The sequence below is a fragment of the Limanda limanda genome, chromosome 1 (genome assembly GCF_963576545.1).
Source record: "Limanda limanda chromosome 1, fLimLim1.1, whole genome shotgun sequence".
Lineage (NCBI taxonomy): Eukaryota > Metazoa > Chordata > Actinopteri > Pleuronectiformes > Pleuronectidae > Limanda > Limanda limanda.
In genome coordinates this window covers 20774075-20801139 of record NC_083636.1, presented here as the reverse complement: position 1 = coordinate 20801139, position 27065 = coordinate 20774075, and the positions used below count along the sequence as shown (strand labels likewise).

Genomic DNA, 27065 nt, shown 5'->3' with positions numbered 1-27065 from the left:
GCCTGCGTCAGGCTGACGTTCGCCTGAGAGCGACTCCTCTATCTGCGGCGCCCGCGGAGCTTCTGCCTCCTTTATCAATTCTTTTTCAAACATCAGCTTTTCAGACGCTGTCGGGGAAGCGACGTGAAAGGAGGGCAGTTTGAATATTCTCTTTTTAAACACAGGCCTTGAGCATCATCTGCAATTACGCTATTCGTTGTCAAAAATGTTTGCATATTCAATATTTAGAAGGAAAAAAAAACCCTGCTGGATGTGGCTTAATTTAAACAGCCTCATAGGCGACGTGCAAACTCCTCAACAATGTGCTGTGCAGAGATACCTTATTAGCCTTATTATCATTACTCCTCCTGATCAGTCTCCTCCACCCGATTGTTGTCCTTCACCTAACTTTCCTCTTTATCGTGTAGACACAGACCAAACAAACTCTGCAGACGCCCGTGGCTCCGGTGCCGGGGAAGGAAACTTGGTGGGTTGAGGGAAACAAAACGATGGAGACCACCGGTGCCAGGACTGAGCGAGGAGTGGGCTCCGCTTCCTCGACAGGTTCCGAGAGGCAAAGACTTGCTTTTGAATTAATGAGGCCAGGTGATGGCGGTGAGGAAGGAGCAGAGCCTGCAGTTCACCGCAGACCTGCTGTGTGCTTCGTATTTAAATAACTGCCCTTGATCACACTGATCACTAGGCTATAGGCCACTTAATTAAAACCAACAAGCGGTGCATTAACGCCCCGACTCGGTCGACCCGGCCGTGTGCAGCCGGCACCCCGGGGGGGCAGGGGGCAGGGAGCAGGAGCTTCAGACACAGGTGAAGCAGACGCTGGATTTAAAATGCCAAGAAAAGAAAGATGGCAGGTTTGTGGGTGCTGATTGAAAGTGAAGGCATCGTTCACTGTGAGGGGCTGAGGGAACAGTGTGTGTGTGTGTGTGTGTGTGTGTGTGTGTGTGTGTGTGTGTGTGTGTGTGTGTGTGTGTGTGTGTGTGTGTGTGTGTGTGTGTGTGTGTGTGTGTGTGTGTGTGTGTGTGTGTGTGTGTGTGTGTCTGTGTGTGTATAAAAGCAACATACCCGTCCAGGACGCCCGGCCTGCAGCTTTAAAGACGGTGGCTTTGATCAGAAAGGCCGGTTCATCTTCGTCCTCCTGTGGACGTCAGCGGCGCATGATGATGATGATGATGATGATGATGATGATGATGATGATGATGATGATGATGATGATGATGATGATGATGATGATGATGATGATGATGATGATGATGATGATGATGATGATGATGATGATGATGATGATGATGATGATGATGATGCTGATGATGATGATGATGGTGATGATGATGATCATGCACCTTGATTCTCTGAAGACACAGAAAGGAAAGAAGACAGGGGGGGGGGGCATGTGAAGGTTATTGTTTCCTCTTCAGGTTTCACTCACATACTCTCATTCAAAACTCATCAATTAGATTATGATACTAATAATAGTCACATTTATAGGAACTCAATTCATTTTAATGTAGTAATTTGAACTTTTCTTACTTATCTTGATGTTTAATTATATTAATTATGTTTTAAACTCCCTATTGATGCCTATATCAATAACTGATATGATCAGGTTCATGATGTTTATAAAGAAATAAACACAAAACCCAATGTTTAAAATGGAAATATAACAGATTTTACATTTTCAGTAACTTTGGAAACTTCTCAAACATTTTGAGCTCTTAGATGAAATTACAGTTCACATCCAGTAGCGTATTTAACTTATTAATAACAGATTGATGACATCAGGAGGCTTTAATGGACAATACACATTTGCAGAAGACTGAACTTCTCGCCTCTTAATATTGAGTAAAGTCACTTATAATCAATTTCAGCAGCTTATTGAGGTTCTGCTGAACTGATACTCTTTTCATTGGAGGAGTGAGAGTCTGTAAATCACCGGAGCTTTGACATAGAAGCAGAATTAACACATCCACTCTACTGAGGCCTAATTAGCATCACGTTTATCTGAGTGTAGATATTAATAAAAAGATCAGACGACTGTCACAACTGTTTTCAAGGTGAGATCAGTTAATAATCACTTAAAGTAAAGCAGTAAGGGAAAGTAACTAAGTAGATTTTCTCAAGTACAAATGTCATTTTTAACAAGTCCACTACATTTAATCCACAGATATAATTTCTATACTAATTAAAAAGCTTTTCCTCAACTTGTTACAGTTTCAAATATAATTCCCTGCAAAGATAACATTTATTTGTTTATTAATTATTATTTAATTAGTGCCTAATTATGATAAAAGTCACATTTAGAAAAAAGTTTGATGTCCTATTTGTCATAATTGGTAGAACATTTTATTAATGAATGAATTAACGTTTTGACATTAATTGACATCGTAAATATCTGATGTAAAAAGAAACAAAAGCATGTGTTATTATAATTAAGGTTGTTTTGAATTTGATATAAATTTATATTATGAATATTTATTATCATATTCTGCTCTTATTTGGACTTTTACTTGCAACAAAGTTTTGTGTTATGTGTTATTTTTACTCCACTACTAAAGTAACTAAAGAGAGGCCTCTGTAACGATGAGTAGAAATAACTTTTGGAGCAAAGTAACGAGTAACGTGGCCCCCACCTCCCCTGTGTTGCTGAATGACATTGTGACGACCTCTGTACCACATGCCCCCCCCACACACACACACACACTCACTCACTCTCTCTCACACCCTCCTCCACCCCTCTCCCTCATTCGCAGAAAATGGAAATGGCTTAGCACTATCGCCGTTGCCCCGGCAACCATCTGAGTCCCCCATCTTGTGCTGGAGAAATGAGTTCTGAACAGGCTCGAGAGAGGCAGGGATTAAACATGATCCCGAGGACGGACTGTCAATCACACACCAGCACTGTGCCACCTCCTTCCGTTAACCAGGAAAATATCTAAAAATAAAATCACACCGCGGAACCCGAAAGGTGCATTTTATGTATTTTACATTGGACGATAAATCAAAATAAAATACATCAGCTGATAATGACCCCTGCCTGGTGTTTTCTCTCTGTAAGCCATTAAAGCCCCAGAACTCCTTTTCGTTTTAAAAACAAATCTGTTCTCCTGCAGCGGATTTACTGGTGGTCGTTATATTCCAATGCCAAGAGGCGATGGATTAATTTAATTACCCCGGTGAAGATTAATGACAATGCAGAGGCCTTCAGTAGATAAAGCTGCACACTCTCCTCTCAGTGTGTGAGGCTCTAATTTGGGAAAGTGTGGCTGAAGGTAAACTCTGCTAAAATTAGTCCAGTATTGATCCTTAGTTTGAATTTATCTCTGCTTGGCCGAGATGAATCACTTCACACTTTGTGTTTAATGGCATCAAACTCCAGTTTAATTTGCTATTTAGAGGACAAATGCATTCTTTTTGTAATTCTTTATTGTTTGTGAAAAATAAAATCTTAAGTTACTGCCTAATCATTTTATGGATTTATGCATCAAAGTGGATCAGATGCTTTAAATGCTTTTATTAAAACTAATGTGTCCTAATAAGAGGTTGTGGTATTATGAGGCAGACGTTTATATCTTTATCTATGTCTACATCTAATATTATAGCTCTTAATCTTTTCATTTCAAGTTGCAGATGATTTGTTTAGATTTTTACCCTAATTTTGTAAAACTATAATAATCCACAAGCAAAATGTGATATAATAAAGGAAGGAGGAGGAAGGGAAATCCTGATATTGTGGAGCTGAGATTCTTCTGACCTTTTACTGGTCGCTCTCGGCCTCCAAGACACAGACACATTATTATATATATATATATTATTATTATTCCATGGTCTTCGCAGTGTTGTTTATTATAAATATATTATTTATTAGTGCCGTCCCTCCTAACACTGTGAAGATGTTTACACTGAAACACAAACCTAATAAATACAGATTCTTGTTAAAGGCCTTAAAGTAACTGTCCACTCACGACACTAATCCCAGTTCCAACAGGATGTTTCAGTGATATAACTTTAATACTCTCAGATGTAATAAAATACCATCAAAATTATGAAACACTTTGATCAAATCACAATATTAATAATAATATGATACAAACATTGTAATAATTTGCTTTTCTTGCTGCGTTTATTTATTTTTCCTGCTTGATTCTATCATCTGTGTATTTAACTCTGGTGTAGAAACAGCTGCTGCCTTTAATCAATAAGTGATAAGATCAATTTAACAGATTAGATAAGGATCCGTCATCTGGAAAGAGAATATCAGCCACATTATTAACCTGGTGTCTCTTTTCATCTGAGCAAATATCCTGAGGTTCACAAATTAAAAACAAATAAGAAAGAGGCACTCCTGCAGGTGTAATCAGATTACAACAGTTACTCATTACTGGTGCCAGGCTGGCAGGGAAAGAGCAGGGGAGAGAGAGAGAGAGAGAGGAGAGAGAGAGAGAGAGAGAGAGAGAGAGAGAGAGAGAGAGAGAGAGAGAGAGAGAGAGAGAGAGAGAGAGACCCCCCTTCCCCTCCTCCTCCCATCATGCAATTTGATATTTGCCTCTTTTGACAGTCATTTAAAGGGGATCTGGAGAACCCGATATCCGGGGACTTACACCCCTCCAAAGGCTCGGGACACTTTAGCCCGGCTCGGCTCGGCCCCGCAGCGCCAGTGAGTCGCCAGCCACTGGGTGTAAACGTTAAATGTTCGCTGTTTGTCCCCTTGGATTGCAAAGGAAAGGGGAAATCAAGCCAGTCTTTCATTCATTCTTTTTTTTTTTTTTTAAGCAAACCCTCCTCCCATTGCAGCCCTCTCCCTCCCTCCCTCCCTCCTTCCCTCCTTCTCTCTCTCTCTTTCTTTCCTCCTCTGCTTTCTCCAAGACTCCACAAACAGTCATTGACTAAAGCAGCTTATGGGGAGTCTCCTAATAAAGCCTCAACGAATCAAAAGCAAGGGAGAAGTTTACAGAAAGAGGGAGAGAAAAAAAGAAGGGGGGCATATTTAGTAATTGCTGAGACTGTACAGACAAAGAGTCCTGACGCGGTGGAACTGGAGGTTATCTGCTATCTGCGGCGGCTCCTTATCACTGGATAAATATTTGTGTATCATGGCCAAACCGGCGGCTGTGCGTAGAAATGCGTTGTTGTGATTGTTGATCTACACGGAGATACAGCTACTGTATACACCTGCACCGTGGGGGGTCCTGCACGGCCGGCTCCTTCCAATTAGGAGGTTAAAGGGAGTGTTTTTAATAAACCAGCGTTCATTAAAAGAGAGAGTACATTCCCCTGCAGATAACAGGCAGGTCGCTTTGTGCTCGAGTCCCCGGGGACGAGTCCTCCTGACGGCATGTCTGTCCCCAGCCTCGCATCTCATTACGCACAGCTCCACGTCTCTATCTGCAGCATCTCCAGTGGAAGGGCCGCAGCAGCAGCAGCCTCCTCCCATCGACCCCTGGTATCTGAAGATTTCCTTTTATAAATCTGGCTACTTTGGAGACCCCCCCTCCTCCCTCCTTTTTACGCAACAACCAATGTGATCTGGCTGTTTTTCTTCCATGTGAAACCCTCGCTGGACTCCCAGTGGCCACCCAGTCCAGGATTATTCTGCTCAGCCAGAGAAGAGGAGGAGGAGGAGGAGGAAGAGGAAGAACAGGAGAGGGAGGGCTTGCTTGGATACCCAGCCTCCTGCAAGTGTCCATCCCCGGTTTGTTTGACATGGCAGTGTCCCTGGGTATAAAAGCGATAAACATCTGGTGGCGCTGCCAGGACATTGGAAAATGAGGGATTGGAGGGAGGGGGCGAAATCACAATGAGAAGAAAGATGGAGAGGGAGAGAGAGAGAGAGAGAGAGAGAGAGAGAGAGAGAGAGAGAGAGAGAGAGAGAGAGAGATGCTGATCAGCTAATTACAGCTGCAAATAAAATGCAAATTTATCCTGGCACGACGAGCAAGTTTAAACACAAGCGCCGTCCAAAAACTCAGACACGCACAGGCACCGTGCCAGGGACGAGTTCCAAACAAAGACTGATGATCCAATAATAATAATATTAATAATAATACTAATATTATTAATAATAATGCACATATATGTTGTTCACATGTTGGCCTGTGCACGTTGCATCCTGGAGGTTTTCAGAGCAGGCGACACCTCCCACCTCCTTTCAATATAAAAAGGGTAGAAAGGAAGATGGCATCCCTCCCAACAACAGTGACACCACACACACACACACATTCACGCACACACACACCGAACACACACACACAGTGTAGCTGCTATTTACGCAGCCACACTCCTATGCGGTGATTAATGATACATCGCAACCCAACGATTAATCATGGGAAATTAAAACTCCTGCAGGTGCCCGCACCGGAGCTGCCTGCAGATCAGGTTGGTCCCGGGATGTGGAAACGAATGAGACTCCATCGAATCTTTTTAGATGCAAATATTTTGGTTATCTCCACGTTGCTGCACTGTTTTCACTGTTTATATGATTAATTATCTGCTCGTGGTGAAAAATAAATCATGCGAAATTAGGATCTCGCTGACTCCACCGGCGGAAAGCAGCGATGGCAGGTCGATGCTGTTAATTTCAGGTTGAAATTGACACACTAATTATAGAGCAGAGTGCTGCTGGAACACTAGCAGGCAAGATTATACCTCTGTGCTTCTATTTTTTTTTTTTTTATCAGATCCCCCCCCCACTCCCCACCCCCCTTATATTTTACCAATTAAAAATCGTAAAGGCATTTCATTGCCCCGGGATATAAAAAAGCAGCCTCTCTCCTAACATGGCCATCACTTTCCCCCATCAGATTCATTGTGATGTATTAGATGCAATAAATTATCCCATGTAACAAAACATGGCGAGCTGAAAGGCTGATAATCTGCAGAGGGGAGATAAGGATTCATTATTCCAAATCATTATGAATCCAGCGTTGGCTGTGACTTCTTTCTTAATCAGCTTCTGTGATCCTGGATACGTGAAGGGAGCAGATAAGAGCACAGTCGTTTATAATTCTCCCCACCTCGGCCTAATATTTTAAAATAAAATCGCAGGGAGAAGGGAAAGAGGAAGAGAAGAAAAAAAAAGAAAAAACACTTTGGCTTAACGTTTGGAGGGTGCACAGGACGAGAATAATAAAACACATGGAGGAAATAAATAAGTAAATAGATTATACGTGGCCCGTGCGTCTGTGGAGGTGTTTTGTCTCAAATTAAGGTCATCTTATTCCACGTTTACAGCCAGGAATCGTGTAGGCTGCGGGGAGAAAGAGGGAGATATATACTGCAGCGTTTATTTCATACGTGTGTGTGTGGTGGGGGGGGGCTCATAAAAAGCCAAGGCTGCTTTTCTGGGAGGCTGGGAAAGCGGGTGGGCCGTAAATGGTTCAATCCCCCGTTTTGTGCACAGAGAGGTTTTAACTGGAAGCTGCACAAATGAAGTCTGGGGTTTTTTTCGTAAGGAGGAGACGCTGTGGCTCAGATTAGAAACATTAGTTCTACGGTAATCACGTGGTTTCAGGCCTCCAGCTCTCAGGTTCGAATCCCCGGTTCCGTTGCGCGTAACGGACACTGATGTGGCACCGCGTGGCCTCATGGGTAAAGTGAGGCAAACTAACCAGCATCATTCACAGCCTCCGTTTACAATTAATTAAAGATGGCCTCCACTGAATCCTCTTCCTCCTCCTCTTTCTATTCCAAAATAAACAAATTAATTAAAACGTATTTTTCCTCCTTATTCACTCTGAACAAGACACAAAATTGATTTCTATTTTATTTCCCACATAATTAATCTTTTTTATTAGGCCACACCTATAATACGCTTTAATTATCTGCGCCATAAACACGTTGTTTTCCATTGGCTCACTATCCAATCCATCAGTGTGCGTGATTAGCACAGGCGCGTAATAACTTCACCTTTGCATTGAAATCGACGAGCTAATCATTCCTGAAATAAGCACTTTATTTACGTCAAAGAAGAGATTAATAAATCATTACTATCTGGATGAGTTCTTTCTCTTTTTCACTGAAATACTAATTCCATAAATGAAAAGCTCTGCTTACCCTGCGTGCGTGGAAACAGCTGCTGAATTATTCATTGGTTTAAAAAAAAAGAAGAAGACGCATTTGGCTGCAGCCGCATTTGTAAGTTTATACAACTGAGGTTTGCGCCAATTATCTTTAATTTATTGCCTTAATTGAATTCCTCCCACCCCCCTAAAAGATAGATTTGGGTGTGATCAGTTTACAGTCTCCTTCAAAGAGTCAAAGCACAACGTGAGAGACACCAAACCCCGAGCAGCCATCCTCCCTCTCTCCTCTTCCTCCCTCGCTCCGCTCACCTCTGTGCATTTCACAGGGAGGAGGATCGGATTTGCTTGCTGCTCCTTTCAATCACCCGAGGTGTCAACACGCAGGGCTAGCAGGCCGCGGAGCTTCAGAATAGAAATAAGCCGAGCAGCTTCGATCGCATCTCGATATCTTCTGTATTTTACGCACAGGTTTCAGAGCTAATTGCTGCGGATGCGTGGTGTTGATTAGACTCCAGCTGCAGCTCCATCCCTCCTTTGTGGCGGAGCAGAGAGAAGAGGCTGCTGCTCCGGCACAAAAGGAGGTGCAGCATGTTATGTGTCACTCTGAGATTCTGAAATATCTGCAGACACAGACACAATTCTTATAATAAAGACACTAATACATGAATTCTGTGCAGCTCGTATACGAAACACTTCATGTGTATCGAATAGAAAAGAGCAAAAAACTGCTTTTTCCTAAAAGCAACGGGCAATAATGTTTATTTATGTCACTTGTGATTGACAGCTGATAGAAAGACATGTACACTTACAGCAGAGTGCGTCACCTGGATCACGTGCTGTACCTGGAAATAAAGAATACAAAAAACTTAATGATAACAACAATAAAATCGAAATATATCCGGAATCACAAATTGAAAAATTCCAAAACGCTGATTAAAACCACATCGAATACTTTTGATATTTGTATTTTAATAAAAGGCCTGTAATTAATCCACATTGGTTTCTATTGCGTTTGGTTTTGTTTTCCATTCGTCTGACCTGTGATGCGTTCACACCCGGAAGAGCTGGCGCGCACGGCTCGTGCACAGTCACTGTAAAGATGTCTGTGCGCGTGCGTGTGTGTGTGTGTGTGTGTGTGTGTCTCCCATTATGATGTGACTCCGGGACCGAAGCAGCAGCAGCAGCAGCAGCACTGTATGTGTGTATGTGTGTGTGTTTTTTTACCTTCCTCGTCCACAGCTCACTCTCGCCCTCTCTCTTTCTTTCTCTCCCTCCCTCCCTCCCTCTCTCTCTCTCTCTCTCTCTGTCTCTCTCTCTCTCTAAATGCCATCGGCGCTTCCATCTCTATGTCACTCTTTCTTCACATCTGCAGGAAAAAAACGCCTCCACCCTCCGTCCAGTGCAGGTCAGTAAATATTTAGATTTGCTTCGATTTGCCGCCGGTGCATCCTGCCGCACGCGCCTCGTGCGTCGTGCCCGGGCGGCTGGAACCAGTGGGGGGGTGCTGGGACTGGTGGTCTGATGGTCTGATGGTCTGTGCATGATGGGAAACTTTAGCGGAGCGGGAGGTTGTTTTTTGTACATGTTGAAAGTAAATGACGTGAAATGGTAATAATGTGCATTTCTCTGATTCTTCGAACCGGGGTTCCTGGTCTGGATGGAAACAGCATTTCTCTGCACATCGCCTGCGCGCACTTGCTTTAAAGAAGGGGGGGCTGTGCAGCAGCTACACTGGCTACACAACATCCACACAACGACCGCCATTGCTGCCTTATAGAGCTCGTGGTACAAAAAGAAACTGCTGCTGCCATGTCTTTAGCACAAGAGGGAAATTCTCCTCGGTCTCATTTTCCTCCTGCGTAAAAGCGCACAGCGGCTGATTTGTAAAGAAAAAAAAAAGCTGCATTCCTTAAAATATTTAGCAACCTACCTCCAAAGCGACCCCCCCCCCCCCCCTCCGAGAAGAGGAGAAGATGAGGGTTTTTAACGACCTATTACCTCCTGCCCAGGTTGGTGGTGGAGGCACAATCCCGTGCACGCCGTGAAATTGATCTGATTACCTTTGCCGGCGGGTCATTAAAAAAAAGGGGGGAGTTGGACTTGCTGAGGCTGCGCTTCACACACACACACACACACACACACACACACACACTCTCTCACACACACACACACACACACACACACACACACACACACACACACACACACAGACACACACACACACACACACACACACACACACACACACTCACACTCACACCACCATCTCGTCTTCGGTCGATGTGTCCTGATATGGCGGAGAAAGAGAGAGAGAAAGAGAAAGGAGAGAGATAGAATAGGATGCCAAATTAAGGGCATCACATTCGCACTGTCACGGGCTCCAGCGGTCATTTGCATTCAGAGAACACGAGAGGAGACGAAGAAGAAGCTCGTGCACGCTCGTATCGATCCCTTAATAATCGATAAAATACACCTGAGGTTTTTATGAAACTGTTGTTAAATTTAAACTCTTTTTAAATCTGGATAATTTAAACAACAACCAGCTCTGGCCTCGGGCGTGATAAAGTGGAGCAGCAGGTACTGTGCCTTTATTTCTATTTCTCACCTTCTTTATTAAATCCTGAGTGGTGTTGGTTAATTATTCCAACAGACATTTAGGATAAATATGCAGAATATGAACGTGTGTGTGTGTGTGTGTGCGCGCAGGCTCAGGGGTGAAAAGGCCTGTTTGTTGGAGGAAAGATTACATCAGTGTGTCTGGCGTGAAGCGATAGAGGCTCAGATAAGCATCACGAGCCAGTCAATTGGCAGACAATCTTTTTTTTTCTTCTTCTGTTTTTCTCATCGGGAAACAATGACACAGAATTTCGAAGAGCTGCCTGTTTTTAAAAAGATGATTTATTTATCCCCTCAGCTCCTCGTTTGAATCATTCGAGGAAATCCACGTGTGTGTGTTCGGGTTTCGCGGCGCACACTGACGCCCTCGTTGTTGTGTTCTGAGAAGCAGAGCCGGTTCTCAGGCAGTCAGGGGGCAGCGGAGAGTTTCTGCTAATCTGGGGTTCAAGTCGGATTTTTCTTGAAAAGACTAGAAAGGTAGAGAATGAGTCAGAGAGGAGAAGATCGACCTGCGGCGCTGAGCTGGTTTCTGAATGCGTGTCAGAAAAATCTCTCAGGGACACAATGACTCGTCTGTAGCTCTATTAATCTCCTTTCTATTATTTTCTATTATTTATATGATTTAACTGCTCCCTGGTTTATTTTAAGCATCTTTATTTATTTGTCGTTATAAATTTGATTCCATTAATCTTTCAATTTTAAAATCAAGGTGAAATGTTAAGATGATTTGCAGTTTGTGTTGAAATGTAGAAAATGTGACAGAATATTATGGACACACACACACACAAACACAGACACACACACCTTTTGTTATTACTCTTTTTAAATTATTGTATCTTTTGTGTATATATCTAGTTTATTTTCTGGGTAAAATCGTAAATTGTTATATAATTATTGCTATTAATTTTAATATTATTATTATTGTTATTATAGAGCTATAGCATTCATTTATATAGTGTTGTTACATTTATTTGAGCCAAACTGATTTTTTATAAATATTAATACAGTGTGATTTTATCTTCCTCACCTCGGATTGAAACAGCAGCAGGAAGGGAATTATTATTTATAAAGATAAAGAATTATGGTATTTGCTGATGGAGCCATAACAGGAGGAGGAGGGGGGGGGTGTAAACAAACACGTGATCTAAAATATTTTATCGAATAATCTGTTCGTGTCAATAGAGGGGAAAAAAGGAAACGGTGCCAAGAGTTGATTTTGATCAGAATCTGGACACGGATCCAACTTTACGCACAGCAGCTCCACACTCACACACACACTCACACACACACAGACACACACACACACACACCGACGTGGGGAAGAGGAGCTGAAGCCACCGTTTCTCCCTCCGTGGAAACAACTCGGGATTATAACTGACAACTTTTTATTAAGAGAGAGGGTTTTTTATTCCCGGGCTGAATAAGCTCCCGCGCGTTATTGACACCGAGGCTCGGGAATCAAGTGACGGGACGGGTTCCATGTTCCCTCCTCTCTAAGCTGCCATACATCCAGGGAACTAAAACAAAAAACAAAATACATAATCAGGATTTTAGGCTGCGTTTTCCATCATGTGTCGCCTCCCAGCACCTATACCGGGGGGGGGGGGGGGGGGGTTCTCTGTGTTGAATGGCTGCGAGATACTTTTCAAGAGGATAATTACACGAGTCCGCTGACAGCCTGACAATAGCAGCTACAGCAGTTTGCATCCAAGTTCAGTCTCGGGTTTGCCTGAGTGGGAAACGCTCCCTCTCCCTCCCTCTCTCTCCCTCGCTCTCCCTGTGTGTCTCCCCCCTCTCTCTCCAGGTATAGGGCTATCCTGGAGAGGAAAAACGCGACACTTTGCCAAGTCTCTCTCAGTGTGCTCTCCCACGCGCACGGATCAGAACATCCGAGAGGAAGGAAGAGGGATGCATGTGGAATCTAGACCCACACGCACGCGTGTAGTCTGCGGCCTTGTTTCCAATTCAAAACCTTATTTCATGGCTAAAATATGCATTCTATCTAATGGATAGTGTGTCACTGGTTGTTGGTACCAGGCCTGCGTGTCGTGCACGTTTTCCCAGCAGCCAATGCATCGCTCCCATCACACCAGACCCTACCTGCTATCAGACAGACCACAAGGGCGTGCGCGCTCCCGCTGCCTTTTACCTACTGCGCGCCGTGAGAAGGTTCATTTCCTGACTGCTTTGCCTACCACCGCGGTGACGTCACATCCAGTGGCGTCGCCGAGGCTGCCCCCCCCCCACCCAAGGACACGCACGCACGCACACACACACACACACACACACACACACACACACACACACGCACATATCTACTATTACGCACTGCCAATCTGATAGTAAATGGAGAAACCAAACTGGGGTTTTGACATGAAATACTTCCTCTCTGCCGCATGACGCACGGCGTGCACGTCCGCGTGACACTTCACACACACTCACATCTCATTCAGAGAAAGTGAATTCTGTGATTTGGCGGGGGAAATTTTGAAACGTAGCCCCTTTAAAAAAACACACAAAAAAAATCATATAGCAGCTTATTTATCAGGCTTAGAAATAAAAGATGCAGATGGCGGTGGATCTGTCCCAGTGCGAGATATCACGTTCCAGTTAATGTTCCTGTTTGAATAAATCATGACACGACCCGTCGCTGCTCGTCTCGTTGAGTCTCCGCAGTGGGTTATCATCACAGATATTGATGAGCAGCAGCCAATAAGATCGTCCTCTCCCCTTCTTCTCCTGGAGACTACCCGGAGCTCGTCCGCTGCCCTCTCTTCTTCACGGGCAGGAAACCGGCTCAACTTCGGGAGCATTAGAATAATGTGCCTGTCACCGCGAGAGGACGCACTGTCACAGGTTTACTGAGCTGCCAGAGGCCCGTGAGCAACAGGCTCCCTCTCTCTCTCTCTCTCTCTCTCTCTCTCTCTCTCTCTCTCTCTCTCTCTCTCTCTCTCTCTCTCTCTCTCTCTCTCTCTGTCTCTCTCTCTCTCTGTCTCTCTCTCTCTCTCTTTTCTCCAGCTGCAGCAAACATTTAGATTTGTGGATAAATTAAACACAACAAAGCTAAACCCTATTATTTATCTGTGTGTTTAGTTTTTGAGGAGTTTAGTTGTAAATACTCCATGTAAATATTTTATATATTTTATGTTATTATTGTTATTTTTTAATCAATGCACAAATTAGTATTTTACAAATTATTTAATGCACCATAATAACTTATTGCAACATTTTTTTGCAGCCCATACGTAAAAAGGGTTAAAAGTTTGAAAAGGACTATAAAAAAAATAAAGATTCTCACTTATTCAAATGCATTATATTTTTTAAGGGGGAGGGGGGGGGCAAGGTCATTGTAAAAAAAATGCTGCAGCACTTCTTCTTCTGCATATCTGCTGGCCCCACGTTATATTCAATTAGGGCAGGCCCCTCCCCTTCACCGATGACACTGACAGACCCTCCTTAAGTTGCGTCGCGCCACAGCTGTCTGCGAGCATTGAGCTGCCTGGCGCCATCCTGAAAGAATGCCTTCACTGTAAAAAAAAAAAAAAAAAGGGGGGCTGGAGAAAGAGAGCAAGAGAGAGAGAGAGAGAGAGAGAGAGAGAGAGAGAGAGAGAGAGAGAGAGAGAGAGAGGTAGACTAGAGCAAGGGTGAGAGAGTCAGAGCCACACGGAGCCAGAGAGCGAGAGAGAGAGAGAGAGAGAGAGAGAGAGAGAGGAGTTAATGGAGAGGGATACAACTGCGCACAAACACAGATTTGATCAGTGAGTTTAACTTGCTGGAGCTGGTCAGTGCGCAGCGATCGAGCCCTCGACTCAAACCTCCACTTTACTTGTTGAGCCGGACTCGAACCCACACACACACACAGACGAGGAAGAAGTTCAGGAACCGTGCGTCGGGCTGCTGGATTCCATTTTGGACGTTATTTATATGACAACACCTTTGTTGCATTTGTAATGTGGGGTATGTTTCGAGTTTAAATACGATTTGATCACTAACAGAACCGGTTGAATTCACTTCTTTTTTTGTTTGTTTTTGTTTAGCCTCGAGAAAACCAGACAATTAAAATTCTCCTCTCTTGTCTCCAGGTGACCAGAAGCGAGCGCGGAACCTGTGGATTTAACGAGAATAAACACGGATTTGGGACAGACTCTTTCTTCTCTTGTGACGTGCACCGGTTTGCTTCGGCGTGCATGAACATTTTCTGAAGAAAAAAAACCCCACTCTCACACACACACACAGAAAACAAGAGAAAAAGGCAAAGCGATGGAAGTAAGTGCGGATCAGCCCCGATGGATGAGCCATCATCCCGCGGTGTTGAACGAGCAGCATCCCGGCTCGCACCACCCGGGACTCGGCCACTCATACATGGACCCTTCCCAGTATCAGCTCGCTGACGATGTGGATGTACTGTTTAATATCGATGGGCAGGGGAACCACGTCTCTCCATACTATGGAAACTCTGTCCGAGCCGTCCAGAGGTACCCTCCTCCTCCTCACAGTAAGTCACCAGCCTCTCTGGGCCTTTTATTGAATAATCTGCTCGTTATTCTGTTTACACCTCTGTGCGTAATTCATCCCTGAAGAAAAGACTCGATTAACTGAACGCCTTTGGATTTTTGTATGTCTATTATCTGACGTGTATCCCGGAGCAGCTTTCGGTTTTCGCTCTATGAGCCGATTCTCGTCTTAAAAAACATGCAGCAAATATGAATATGTGTGTGAAGGTTCAATTCCTGCCTCCGCTGCTCAGCTCTCAACTTTTACAAACGTTAAATAACTCTCAGCTGACTCATATGTCAAAGTAGATTTTTTTTTGGGAGCCCGTGCGTAATTTGTGTTCTGGATCAATCGGGTGTTTAGTCGCGGGTTTAAACAAATAGAGGAGTTGGCACAGAAGTCACGGTTCCACCTGGAATATGGTGCTGGTGCACTATCTTTATCTTTTTGTTATATCGAGCTATTCGTGGGCATTAAGTCATGTGTGGGGTTATTTTGGAGCCGCTAACTTCCTGAAGAGTCAATCACGAAGTAAACCGAGGAGTTGACGTATAGTTTATTTTATGCTCTTGTCATATTGAGGCCTGTTAAATGAGGGGTGGGTGGGGGTGAAATTACGTTTTCAGGACGAGAGAGAATATTTAGAATCAACCTCTGGAGGGAAAATTGGGTGAGAAATATAAATATCCACGTGAGAGTTTTTGATAAATCTGTGCGTAAAAGTGTGATGTGGCCTGATACTCGCCTCTGACCCTTTAATACGGATTAAATGTGAGTGTATTTGTTCCAGGTTGTGATGTGTTCTTGTGTCTCCGCTGCTGCAGGTAGCCAGGTGTGCCGTCCCTCATTACTGCACGGCTCCCTGCCCTGGCTGGAGGGGAGCAAAGGCATCGCCCCGCACCACAGCACTTCTCCCTGGAACCTGAGCCCCTTCCAAAAGAACCCCCTGCACCACGGATCCCCGGCCAGCCTGTCCGTCTACCCCTCGGCCTCCTCCTCCTCCCTGTCCACCGGCCACTCCAGTCCGCACCTCTTCACGTTTCCCCCCACCCCACCGAAAGACGTGTCCCCCGACCCGGGCTTATCCACCCCGGGCAGCAGCTCCGGGCGGCAGGAGGACAAAGAGTGCATAAAGTACCAGGTGACCCTGGCCGAGAGTATGAAACTGGAGTCAGCTCACAGCCGGGCTGGGTCAGCCTCCCACCATCACCCCATCGCCTCATACCCACAATATGTCCCCGAATACGGGCCAGGCCTCTTCCCACCAAGTAGCCTGATAGGTGGGTCATCTTCTAGTTATGGTTCCAAAACAAGACCAAAAACAAGGTCCTGTTCAGGTAGGCGTGCGCTTTACTACATTCCCTTTTGATCTAACATGATTCCCCAGATTTACAGCATTAGTGATGATTAGAAATGTAGATAAAAAATTACCCATGAGCAGCTCATTCATCCCTCACGAGAACAAGGGTCAGACTGTTTCCAAAAAAGACGCACACAGCTCTTCCTCTAATACTAATTACGACATTTAGATATATTTAACCCGAATATAAAAACACCTGGACAACAAATTAAATTAAATTGTTGCAAATAAATTACTCGTAAAAGCAAAAATCGAATTCCCAGACTGGATATGTTCCTCCAAACCCAAATAAAAGCCCCGTGACGCGGAGGGGTTCAGAGTTGACGGCTCTGCAGATTATTTTATTTTCCTTGTCCCCCTCATCGTCCTGTGCACTGACACAGAGGGACACGGGGACAGAGGGGACAGAGGCTCTCTGGGCTCTGTCGCCCCGTTTATATGTTTAAGATAATCCCATTACTGTCAGACCAGTGCGCGCCACAGTTGCATTGTTTACGCAGCGGCAGAGCACCGGATGCTGCTCGTTCATTCAGGGAGAAAAAGCGGGTGAACCGTCGCCGTGGCAAAGTGCATGAACCACTGAGTGGGGGGGAGAGAGAGAGCAAGGGGGAGGAGGGGGGAGAGAGCCGTTTTTCCAAATCGCGAGTAATTATTTTAAAGGTTATTGCCGAGCAGCTGAAAAGCAGTTTTTTCTGTAATGAGATTAATATCAGCGGCTCTGATGCGCAGTGTAGAAAACAGTGGATTAGCTGATGCATATCATCGGGATTATTCTGCATCGCACATTAATGCAAATAAAGATTTTAATTCGAGCATAATGGGCGATAATGTTCATTTAGGGATATTTCTACGATCTGAAGAATCGTTTTTTTTATCGTTTTAATGACGTTAAACTTCTCGTTTCTCTTTTTAAACCAAACCCCTTTTTCCTTTTCGTTTGCACTGGATCGGCTCGTGTTTGATTTCTGCAGCGTTTCCTTTCTGCCAATTTAGAAAAGGAAAGAAAAAACGCACTCCTTGTCCAGGAGCGTGCACGTCTGTCACATCTAAACACTGCACGTATCTCTCTCTCGGTCTCTCTCTCTCTCTTTCTCTGTGTGAGTAAAAAAAGGGGAAGTGCGGCTGCAGAAAAATGCAAAAGGCTCTCGGCTCTGCACAAAAGCTCAGTGTGCGTGTGTGCTTTGGAAAATGTGAGTGTGAGCAGCTCCCTTGTTTCACTGCTACGACCTGCGTGTTAGTGCTCGTCTCACCTGCCGGTGTCACTAGAGAAGTGGCAGCAAACCGCAGCTCGAAGCCCCCAGTCATTTCAAAAGCTCCGAAACAACTCGATTAAATATAAAGACATAATAATAATATTTTATTATTATTATTGTTATCAATATTATTATTATCAGCATTTGTATTATTTTTTATCAGGATTATTATAATTATGAGAGATTTGCTGATAAGTGAGAGAATAAAACCAGTTCGACTAGATTTTATTTAAATTGCCACGGACCAAAAAAAATCCTGTTCAAGGACACGAAGCTTTAAGATTAGTGTGCGCGTGTGTGTGCGTGTGTGTGACAGTGTGTGTGTGTGTGTGTGTGTGTGTGATAATTTCTGCCTGATGGACCTCAACTGGGACATTAACTGTTCGTCATCACCAACATTAACCACATGTGTTTAATCTTTAGGCCAATATGAGAGTGTCATGAACATAATAAACTCTATTTGTATTATTGTTTATTTTTTAATGATTAATATTCATGCTTGTTGTTGTTGTACTTTGCATTTATACATGACACACATGAATATTTCCATTATATCTTATTTTAATAATTAAATGAAGCAGTATTACTATTATTTTTTAATTTCTAAGGATTATTGACCTGAACCCTGTCTCCATGTCTGTGTGTGTTTATGGTTGTGTGTGTGCGCGCGTGTGTGTGTGTGTGTGCCTGTGTGTGTGTGTGCGCAGAGGGCAGAGAGTGTGTGAACTGCGGGGCCACGTCGACCCCCCTGTGGCGGCGGGACGGTACGGGTCACTATCTGTGTAACGCCTGCGGACTCTATCACAAGATGAACGGGCAGAATCGCCCCCTCATCAAGCCCAAGCGGCGGCTGGTACGTCCCCACCACATTTTCTCTGTTGATGACATTTCCGTCTCTCTCTCTGTTTTTCCCCTCTCCAGGAAGAAGTAGGCCTATTAGCTGCAGGAAATTGACTCGACAAGTGCAGGTCTCTGTTTTCAGATACTACCACAGAACAAAAACTGCACATATTTTTTTTTATAAATGCAATGAAGATGCCTATTTTTATTTGCAAGAAAAAAAAGAAAAATTTGTCATTGACTCTATTGAAAAGTACTTGTTGCAGTCACGGCTGCAGGCCTGCATTGAAAAAAACGAGCTCCATCATATGAATATTATTATTTCTGATATTTTTTATTCTCCGGCTGTTATTTAGAGGAGCTATTTCTGTTAAGTTACTTCAGGGAAACCCCCTCTCATCACAGCTTTAGAGGAGTTCCCCTGCTTTCTATACAGAGAACAAATAAAAGTCTTTCGAGGCACAGATGCCTCTTCACTCCTGCTCCTCTTCTTCTTCTCCTCCATCTCGCCTCTAATGTGAAAACCCGACTTCCCAGGGAAAGAGCTGCCGGATGTCTGAGCAGCGCAGATAAGTCGCTCGTAACAACACAGCCCCGCTTCCCCAGTCAAAACACACGCAGGCTGCAGAGTCCGAGCCACGCACGGCTCCGTGCACGGCTCCATGCACATGCACGGCTCCATGCACGGCTCCCTGCACGGGCTCCATGCACATGCACGGCTCCATGCACGGGCTCCATGCACGCTCCTGCAGCATAGTCACGATTATTTTTTTGTGTTTTTAAATAAATCTGTGCGTAAATCCGAGTAGCGTGGAGGTGAGGGCCTCACCCAGAGCCGCGTGCACGCGCACTCTGATTCACATATAGAGAATTATCCCAAAGTGACACCAGAGGAACATTTTAAGATATAAGACGAGGACGATTCTGATCAATCACCTCATTGATCAAATATCGTATTTTACGTTTCTGCTGCAGAAATTCACTGGAAAACTAAAGAATTTGACCCTTACAGTAAAAATGTAAAAGCAAATAGAATGGAGCAGATATTAGAGGATTATAATAAAGTTGATTCCTCTAATCTGATTGGCTATTCGCTGCACGCAGCAGCAGCAGCAGCAGGGGGTTATTAGGCCAGCACACGTGTTTAATTGGAAATCCCTCCCCGAGATAATGTAGTCCTTTACGTCCGCGCGTCCTCTGCGGTCACCTGTCTATCGATCGTCTTTTTTAGAGATTATAACATCAATGTCAGGCCACTGCAGCAAACTGAGGCCGAGGACAGCAGCTGATAAATCCCCGAGAAGACGTGACTTTGACTGGGGGGGTGGGGGGTGGGGGGGAAGTCAGGCTTTCACTCCGCAGCAGAAATAAATCCTCCCTTTCTCATTTTCTAAATTATTAGTCTGCGTAATAACTGGTGCATGTGCAGTTATTTGGTTAATTCCACCGCGTCATAATTTAAATTCTAGTATTACTGCAGGATAATTCCTCCCTGAAGCCTGTGATGACTTTTTATTAAAAAAAAAAAAAAAAACTATTTCTTTTTAGGTTTTAATCGATATGAAAATCTACATTCAGGCCTTTTTTCTTTTCTTTTCTTTTCCATGTCGCCATTTCAAACCTCCTCGTGCATCATGGCACAGACGCGCTTTTTTAAAGGGGGAAATTTAATCAGATTTAATAGCTCTCCCATTTCAAGGCAGCACTTTTATGTCTTCTGTAAATATTTATACTGCAGGAGGTATGTGCTCCGTGACGCTATTTTTAGCCTCGAGTGAAAGCAGCTCTGTTTTTTTTGTGTCTTTATTTTAAAACTATTTTAATGCACAAAAAAAGGAGAAAGTATATTCAGTTAAAATAAAGACTTTGAGTTTTGTAGTTTTTTTTTTTTTTTTTACATGCACATGAATGGAATTAAGGAATGTTTTTAATCTTTCTATATTGCATTTAGAGATGTATAGTGCTGTGTGCAGAGCTGCCAGAATCACACAAACACATCCTCAAACATTAAATGTAACATGAAGCATTTAAAAAAAATATATATATATTTCCTTAGATCTTGGTTTTAAATGAATAAAAATCTCAGGTTCTGCAGCCCTGCACGCTGGCGTTAAAATAAACCTGCTCATTGTGTTATTACGTGGTCATGTGACGTTTGTCCTCTTCTCTCTCTCTTCTGGTCTCGGTGTTCGGGTGCAGTCGGCAGCCAGGCGGGCAGGGACCTCATGTGCAAACTGTCAAACGACAACGACGACGCTGTGGCGGAGAAACGCCAACGGGGACCCGGTGTGCAACGCCTGCGGCCTCTACTTCAAACTGCACAATGTAAGAAATAAACCCACATGCTGCAGATATTTTCCTCCATCTTCCCTCTGCCCCCTCTGACTGAGGGCTCCCTGCAGAGGGGGTCCGGGCCAGGGTGATAACACATAGACTGTAGAGTTAATGTGATTTATTGGCAGTAAGTGGGAATCTAAAATGTGTAATAGCAAAGTGAGCTAAGCCTGCAGCCGCCTTGCGTTTGCATGTTAAATAAGAGGAGGGGGCTTAATTAAAATTCGATTAATTTCTTATTTCTGGGAGATGAGGCCCCCCCGCCCCCCTCCCTCTGACCACCCATCCCTCAGATTCCTCTTGGGTCGGTTGGAGCTTCACATCATTTCACATCCTCAATCTGGAGACCCCAGGGACCCTCTGCATCTCTGCTCTCTCGAGCACGAAGCTGTAACTTTTAATCAAACAGCCATTATCGCCAAAATAATAATAACCGAGCTGACGTGGAGGTAGAAATTCTTCTCCGGCAGATAAAGGCGGCCTATATATCTCCCATATCCCTGCTCGGCTGCAGCGCTTGTCACGCACAGCGCTCCACGTTAAATCATTTTCCCATGTTACTTTTGGCAGATGGCTCGGGCGCTGCAGAAACCAGATTCAGACCAAGGTTAAAAGGGGAGAAGAATAATATTTCCCAGTTACATATTAGCATTTGAACCGACCCCGACCTCGGTGTAATTGTGAAATTAGTTTATTTTGGTAAATCCAAGACTTCTGTTGGGCCTTGCTCCCTTTGAAACAAATTCCACATTCTTCATGGAGAATTTAGCCGAGTCCCTGCTGGCCTGGTCTGTGCTCCTGATGTGTGTGTGTGGACAGTCAGTCCCAGAACACCTGATGGTAGCAGGCTGTTGTCCCGTAGGCTTCGGCTCAGATAAGAAACTAGTGAAAACAGAGACGCGGCCACAAGCGTGAGGTTGTGTCAACACCCGAAACATCGACACACTCTTTTCAGTAATCAGGGGTTTTCTCACCACGTGTGAACGATACCTTTCTCATCTTCATATTTCTCAGAGGGTTTCGGGGGCTGAGGTTTAAGGTGCCGCTGGGGTTGGGAGGCGGAGGATGTGAGGGGCTGTCCTGTGTCCTCTGCGGTGGTCACTGACTCACAACACTTTGGCTTTTGTTTGATGTGCCGGGGGGGGGGGGGGGGGGGCCCGAGCGCAGGCCCGGGGCTGGAAGCTTCCTCTGCTAGACGCTAGACGTCTCAGCATCAAAGGGCAAAGTCCTGACCGGCTTTAGGCGGGCGTAGCTCGCCTCAGAGCTGGAAGCAAGGCCGAGCCAGTCACCTGCAGGAGCCACATCTTAAGAGAGTGAAACCACATCACCGGGGAGGAGTGTGGGGGTGGGGTGGGGGGTGCACAGAAGAGACGTCTGCCCTCCACCAATCACTGAGGCCATTCCGCTTTAAGAGTCAGCGAGAAAATGCCAATGTCTCAGACAGCGCGGGGTAGAAATCCCTGTTCCCATTTCCCCGGGAAGAAGCGCTCAGAAAGATCAGGAAGCCAGCCGGCCTCCTCCACCTCCCTCATAATCCTGCCACAGCCGGAATTCCATCATCCAGCTCTCATTCCCGGCTAAACCTATGCTGGAATACGGCAGCTGGGGCCATTTTGGCCAGGAGACGGCCAGGCGGTTGAGGAGGAGGAGGGTGGAGAGGAGGACTTGGCCGACGCTGGCGGTCGTCGTGGCCATGTGTCTCTGTGGTCGACCGGCTGCACATTAGCTGCCAGACCCTTCGCCGTCGCTGCTCCGAAACACTCTCTCTCCATCTTCCCTCCCTCTGTCTTTCCTTTTTTTACTTCCTGGCACGGCCCACAGCCTCAGATACAGTCCAGCTTAAAGGAATCAACATTTAAATCCACCCCAACACACACACACACACACACACTGTTACACACATGCACACAGGGTGTATATAAACAGTTTTTGTGTTTCAGGATGGGACAGTCTTGTAATGGGACTCCATTACATATCATTATGTTTCCCCAGAACCCCAAAGTCCGCCTCTAAGAAAACTAAAGAGCTCCGTGTGTCTGTTTTGAATCGTGGTTTCACCGCTCACTTACGCTTTCCTCTTTTTGTTACGTTCCCCTTATGGGAATGGACTCACAATGTTTTTGTGTTTAAAGCTCCACTTTTAAAGATTTCTATCCTGCCACGAATCTGCCGTGACAAAATACTAATCTGCCATCTTCTCTCTGTCTCCTTTCGAGAGCAGATCAACCGACCTCTGACCATGAAGAAGGAAGGCATCCAGACCAGGAACCGGAAGATGTCCAGCAAGTCCAAGAAGAGCAAAAAGTCCCAAGACACCATGGACGACTTCTCCAAGAGCCTGATGGACAAGAGCAGCTCCTTCAGCCCGGCCGCCCTCTCCCGCCACATGTCGTCCTTCCCGCCCTTCTCGCACTCCGGCCACATGCTGAGCACCCCCACACCCATGCACCCTTCCTCCGGCCTCTCATTCGGCCCCCATCACCCCTCCAGTATGGTCTCAGCCATGGGTTAGACGGACCCGCGCTTCACTTCGCCGCCCCCCCCTCGAACCCTCGGCCCCACCACCACCACCACCACCACACCCCCCGGTACCTCTGCTGACCTGCTTCCATCTCCTCAAAGACAAACAGACTGCTCCACCTAAGCTCCCCTGTGTCGCCGCCGAGCCGCGGTGCGAGAGCGACAGGCTTTAGGCTCCTTTGCCCTCAGTTGTATCTTATTTTTATAAAAATCAAAGCGATGTGAATTCTTTGCAGACTTGACTTGACTGCGGCGCGCCGACCTCCAGGGGGAAGATTTCTTTTTTTCCCCTCCAACCAGGGAGAGAAAGAACAATCTCTCCCCAAGCCGCCGCTGCTGCCGCCGCCACCACCACCACACTGAGGCTTTCCTCCCAGCTGATCCACACGATAAGGAACTCCATTTGTGTACAAAAAGCCATTTTTCCACACCCAAACGTCACAGAAACAGACTTTACAAGGACTTTTTCGACGCCCTCTCCCTTAACCTCCACACCCGCCTCTCCTCACCTTGCACCTGTGTAACAGGAACCCCCGCTCCCCTTCCTCTACTTCTTCTCACTCCTCTTCCTCTGCTGAAGACGAGGAGAGACAGACATTGAATATATTTGTACAAATTGTATGAAATACAGTACATTTAATGAAGACTTTTTAATTAAGTAAGAAAAAAAGGAAACTTGCCTGTGGGCAGCTAACGACAAGAAGGGTACGAGTCGCAGCAGGTGGAGAGACTTTGCCGCCGCAGGAGAGAGGAGAGGAGAGGAGAGGACGCCTCCGAGTCCTGGAGGAGAGAGAGAACGGGAGGAGGAGGTTAGAAGACGAGCGGGAGAGACTTCAGAGAAAGAGCAGGCCTCGCTTTTTGCCTGCGTGAATTGTGTTGCATTAAGTTTGCAGAGAGTCAGCAGCTCTGGCTGCAGGCGTCTCGCCTTTTTTTTTTTTTGGATGTGCTATAGGTCTCGGGCAATTGGTTTGTGTTGATGCGTGCACATACACACACACATACAGACACACACACACGCACACACACACACACACACACACTTGATCACCTGAAAGACTTTCTTCCTGCCCACAGATTATATGCATTGTGAAAAAAGTTCCTGTATTTGTTATTTGTATGTATAAATCAGAGTACCAAAAATACGAAAGAAACAAAGATGTAGAATTATTTCCTTATGTTATGCAGACTGAATGGTTGTAAAAATTTAATAATAATCACTAGTGTAAAATATGACTGCTTTTTGTTTCGTATTTTTTTTCCCTCTTTGAAAATAATAAACTAGTTTAATCTCTGTTGACATGTTAGCGCCGTGTTCACAAGCTTTCTTCTGTCTCTCCATGCCCCCCCCCCCCCCCCACACTACCACCCGTCACACAACCACAGACAGACACACCCGGCCTTATATTTTCTGTGTCTCTTCTTTTTAAATGTATTTCTCTAGCCTGCCTTCACAGGAGCGACTCTTACTGTCAGCTGAGCACAAACAGGAAGAGCTGAAATAAACAGTGGCGACGGAGGAAAAAAATCAAATGGCCGGGTCGCAGAGGTCAAGCCACACAGGCCCCGTCGGCTGAAGGGGCTTTTGTCTCATCTCACCGATACAAACACACACAACCTGGTACACACACATCAGTCATGAAACAGCATCATTTCCTTCAGTCACTTGTTCTGCTTGTAGATACATTGAAAGCAGAGGAATCCAGTTACAATATTCAACTTTACCAGTGAACATTAGAAATGAGTCAAACTGGGAAAATGAGAGGAACCATGTGTTGGTTTCGACGGCCGTGGCTTCCTCGACTTTTTAAATTCAATTATTTTTGTCTGGTGACGCCCGGAACTTCCAGTGACCACAGACTAAAATCACTTTCCGTGGTTTAGGACAAACAAAGTTCCTACACACTGCATTAGCATTATAAAGATATATAATCAACTTTTGTTATGTTGCTATTGAACATCGATTAAACTGTTATATTATTTCAGTTTATAAACAATGGATAGATAATACACAACCAACATTATTGTCAGTATTTGCCCTGTAAGGCTGAAACACCCACTATGGTAGAAAAAGGCACCAATAGCCGAATATGAGGCACAAATAAAACTTTTGTCATCCAAAATCACGAATGAATAACTTTTCTGTGGTCGTAGAATCCCTCTGCAGGAAATCACCTGCTTCACCAAACGTTCGTTCGTCTTTCAACTTTCTGAAATCGGTATAATTTGCAGGAATTTGCAGGAAGCATCTGCTGCTCATTAATACACAAACACGTGCAGCTGCAATAATGAACAGTTCAGTTCCTGATCTGTTGAGACTGGTTTTCTTATGCGTGTGGTATCTTTTTATACAGGTTCGGGCAGTTTTTAGCATTCACAGATGAAGAATCCACACCAGACCATGATAATACAAATAATAAAGAAGTTTATTTATTCTGTCAGAAAGACAACGGCCTAAATATTCACAAAACATTACAAGACAACATGTGAAAATAAATGAAACTGAAAGAATTTGAAAATGAGCAAAACACAAACAAGGTTGTTTTGCAGAAACCAAACAGGAATAAAAAGAATTGAAGCTGATTTCCTGACACAAATCAAACATCTTATTTTGGAGGTTTAGATTAAAAGTATTTGCCTCAACAAAAGATGTAAAAGCTGAACTTAGCTCCTGTGATCGGAGAGTGAAAACAATCAGCAGCTCGTTCTTGTCAAGTTCCTTCATTTCAAGTTAAACAGGTGGTTTCTTTACTTATTTTCTTTCCTGCTGGATTTTCTAACATCCACCCTTCTGTCCATCCTCCGGCTGTGTCCGGTCGATCCTGTCTTACGCAACACGTCGCTCCTCCCGGTAGATATCGTTGAAACGTCCCTACCAACCCCGAACAAATCACGAGGACTGCAGCGTATCACGTTTCCAACAACAGAATATATATATTCGACCCGGTGGAAAGTCGAATGCGGCGGCCGCGGCCCTCTCATGCCTCCCTGCAGAAAAGGCCACGCAGAAGTCAGGTATTTGGCATCATTTGTTTCTGAGCCGTTGTGACCAATCGGGAGATTTGCTCCTGTGTTTTAATAGGGAGGTCAAGGGGGCATGTGGAATGAGAGCGGGGAGAGTGTGTGTGTATGTGTGTGTGTGTGTGTGTTTGTGTGTGTGTACAGAGGGATTGAGGGAAGCTTTGCCCCGTGGTGGGACCCCGTGGCCCCTGGCTGACCCCTCTCCCTCGGGTGTTTGCCTGCGGACGTCTGCCAGGGGTGACTGCATGTGCAGCGACTGGCTCAGGTGAGGATTCGAACACGGACCCGTGAACTCTCTGTGATCTCCTCTCCTCTTGCCTCCATCATCGCCCGCCCGCCATCGCCGACACGAACCACTTATGGCCGTCCTGTCGGGTCTCCCTCGCTTCCTGTGTCTGCCTCTCGTCTTTCAGGTGAGGATGATGACAGAGCTGTGGGTGTAATCGGCTCTCTGGAACCGTCCGTCTTCATCCGGGCCACGTCGCTGTCAGCATCAGCAGGGGTCGGGTCAAATGTGGGGGTGACCCATATAACTAAATAAGTTCTTCATCAGAATTACGTTTATAATGCAAATTTTGTCATTTTAAAAGCTGTTTGAGTCGTTGCAACATTATT

General features: G+C 45.0%; 1 protein-coding gene across 2 annotated transcripts; it reads left to right on the top strand.

Annotated features, from left to right (window-relative positions):
• Positions 1–14891: 14891 nt before the first annotated feature.
• On the top strand, positions 14892–23424 carry gata3 (GATA binding protein 3). 2 transcript variants are annotated; one of them, XM_061076125.1, is made up of 5 exons: positions 14892–15126; positions 15950–16462; positions 18446–18591; positions 20778–20903; positions 23134–23424. In XM_061076125.1, the coding sequence occupies exons 1-5, from the start codon at positions 14892–14894 to the stop codon at positions 23422–23424; spliced, it is 1311 nt and encodes a 436-aa protein (XP_060932108.1). The 2 variants fall into 2 exon arrangements, with proteins under 2 accessions (XP_060932108.1, XP_060932116.1); XM_061076133.1 differs by having other exon boundaries at positions 15950–16468; positions 18455–18591.
• Positions 23425–27065: the final 3641 nt, after the last annotated feature.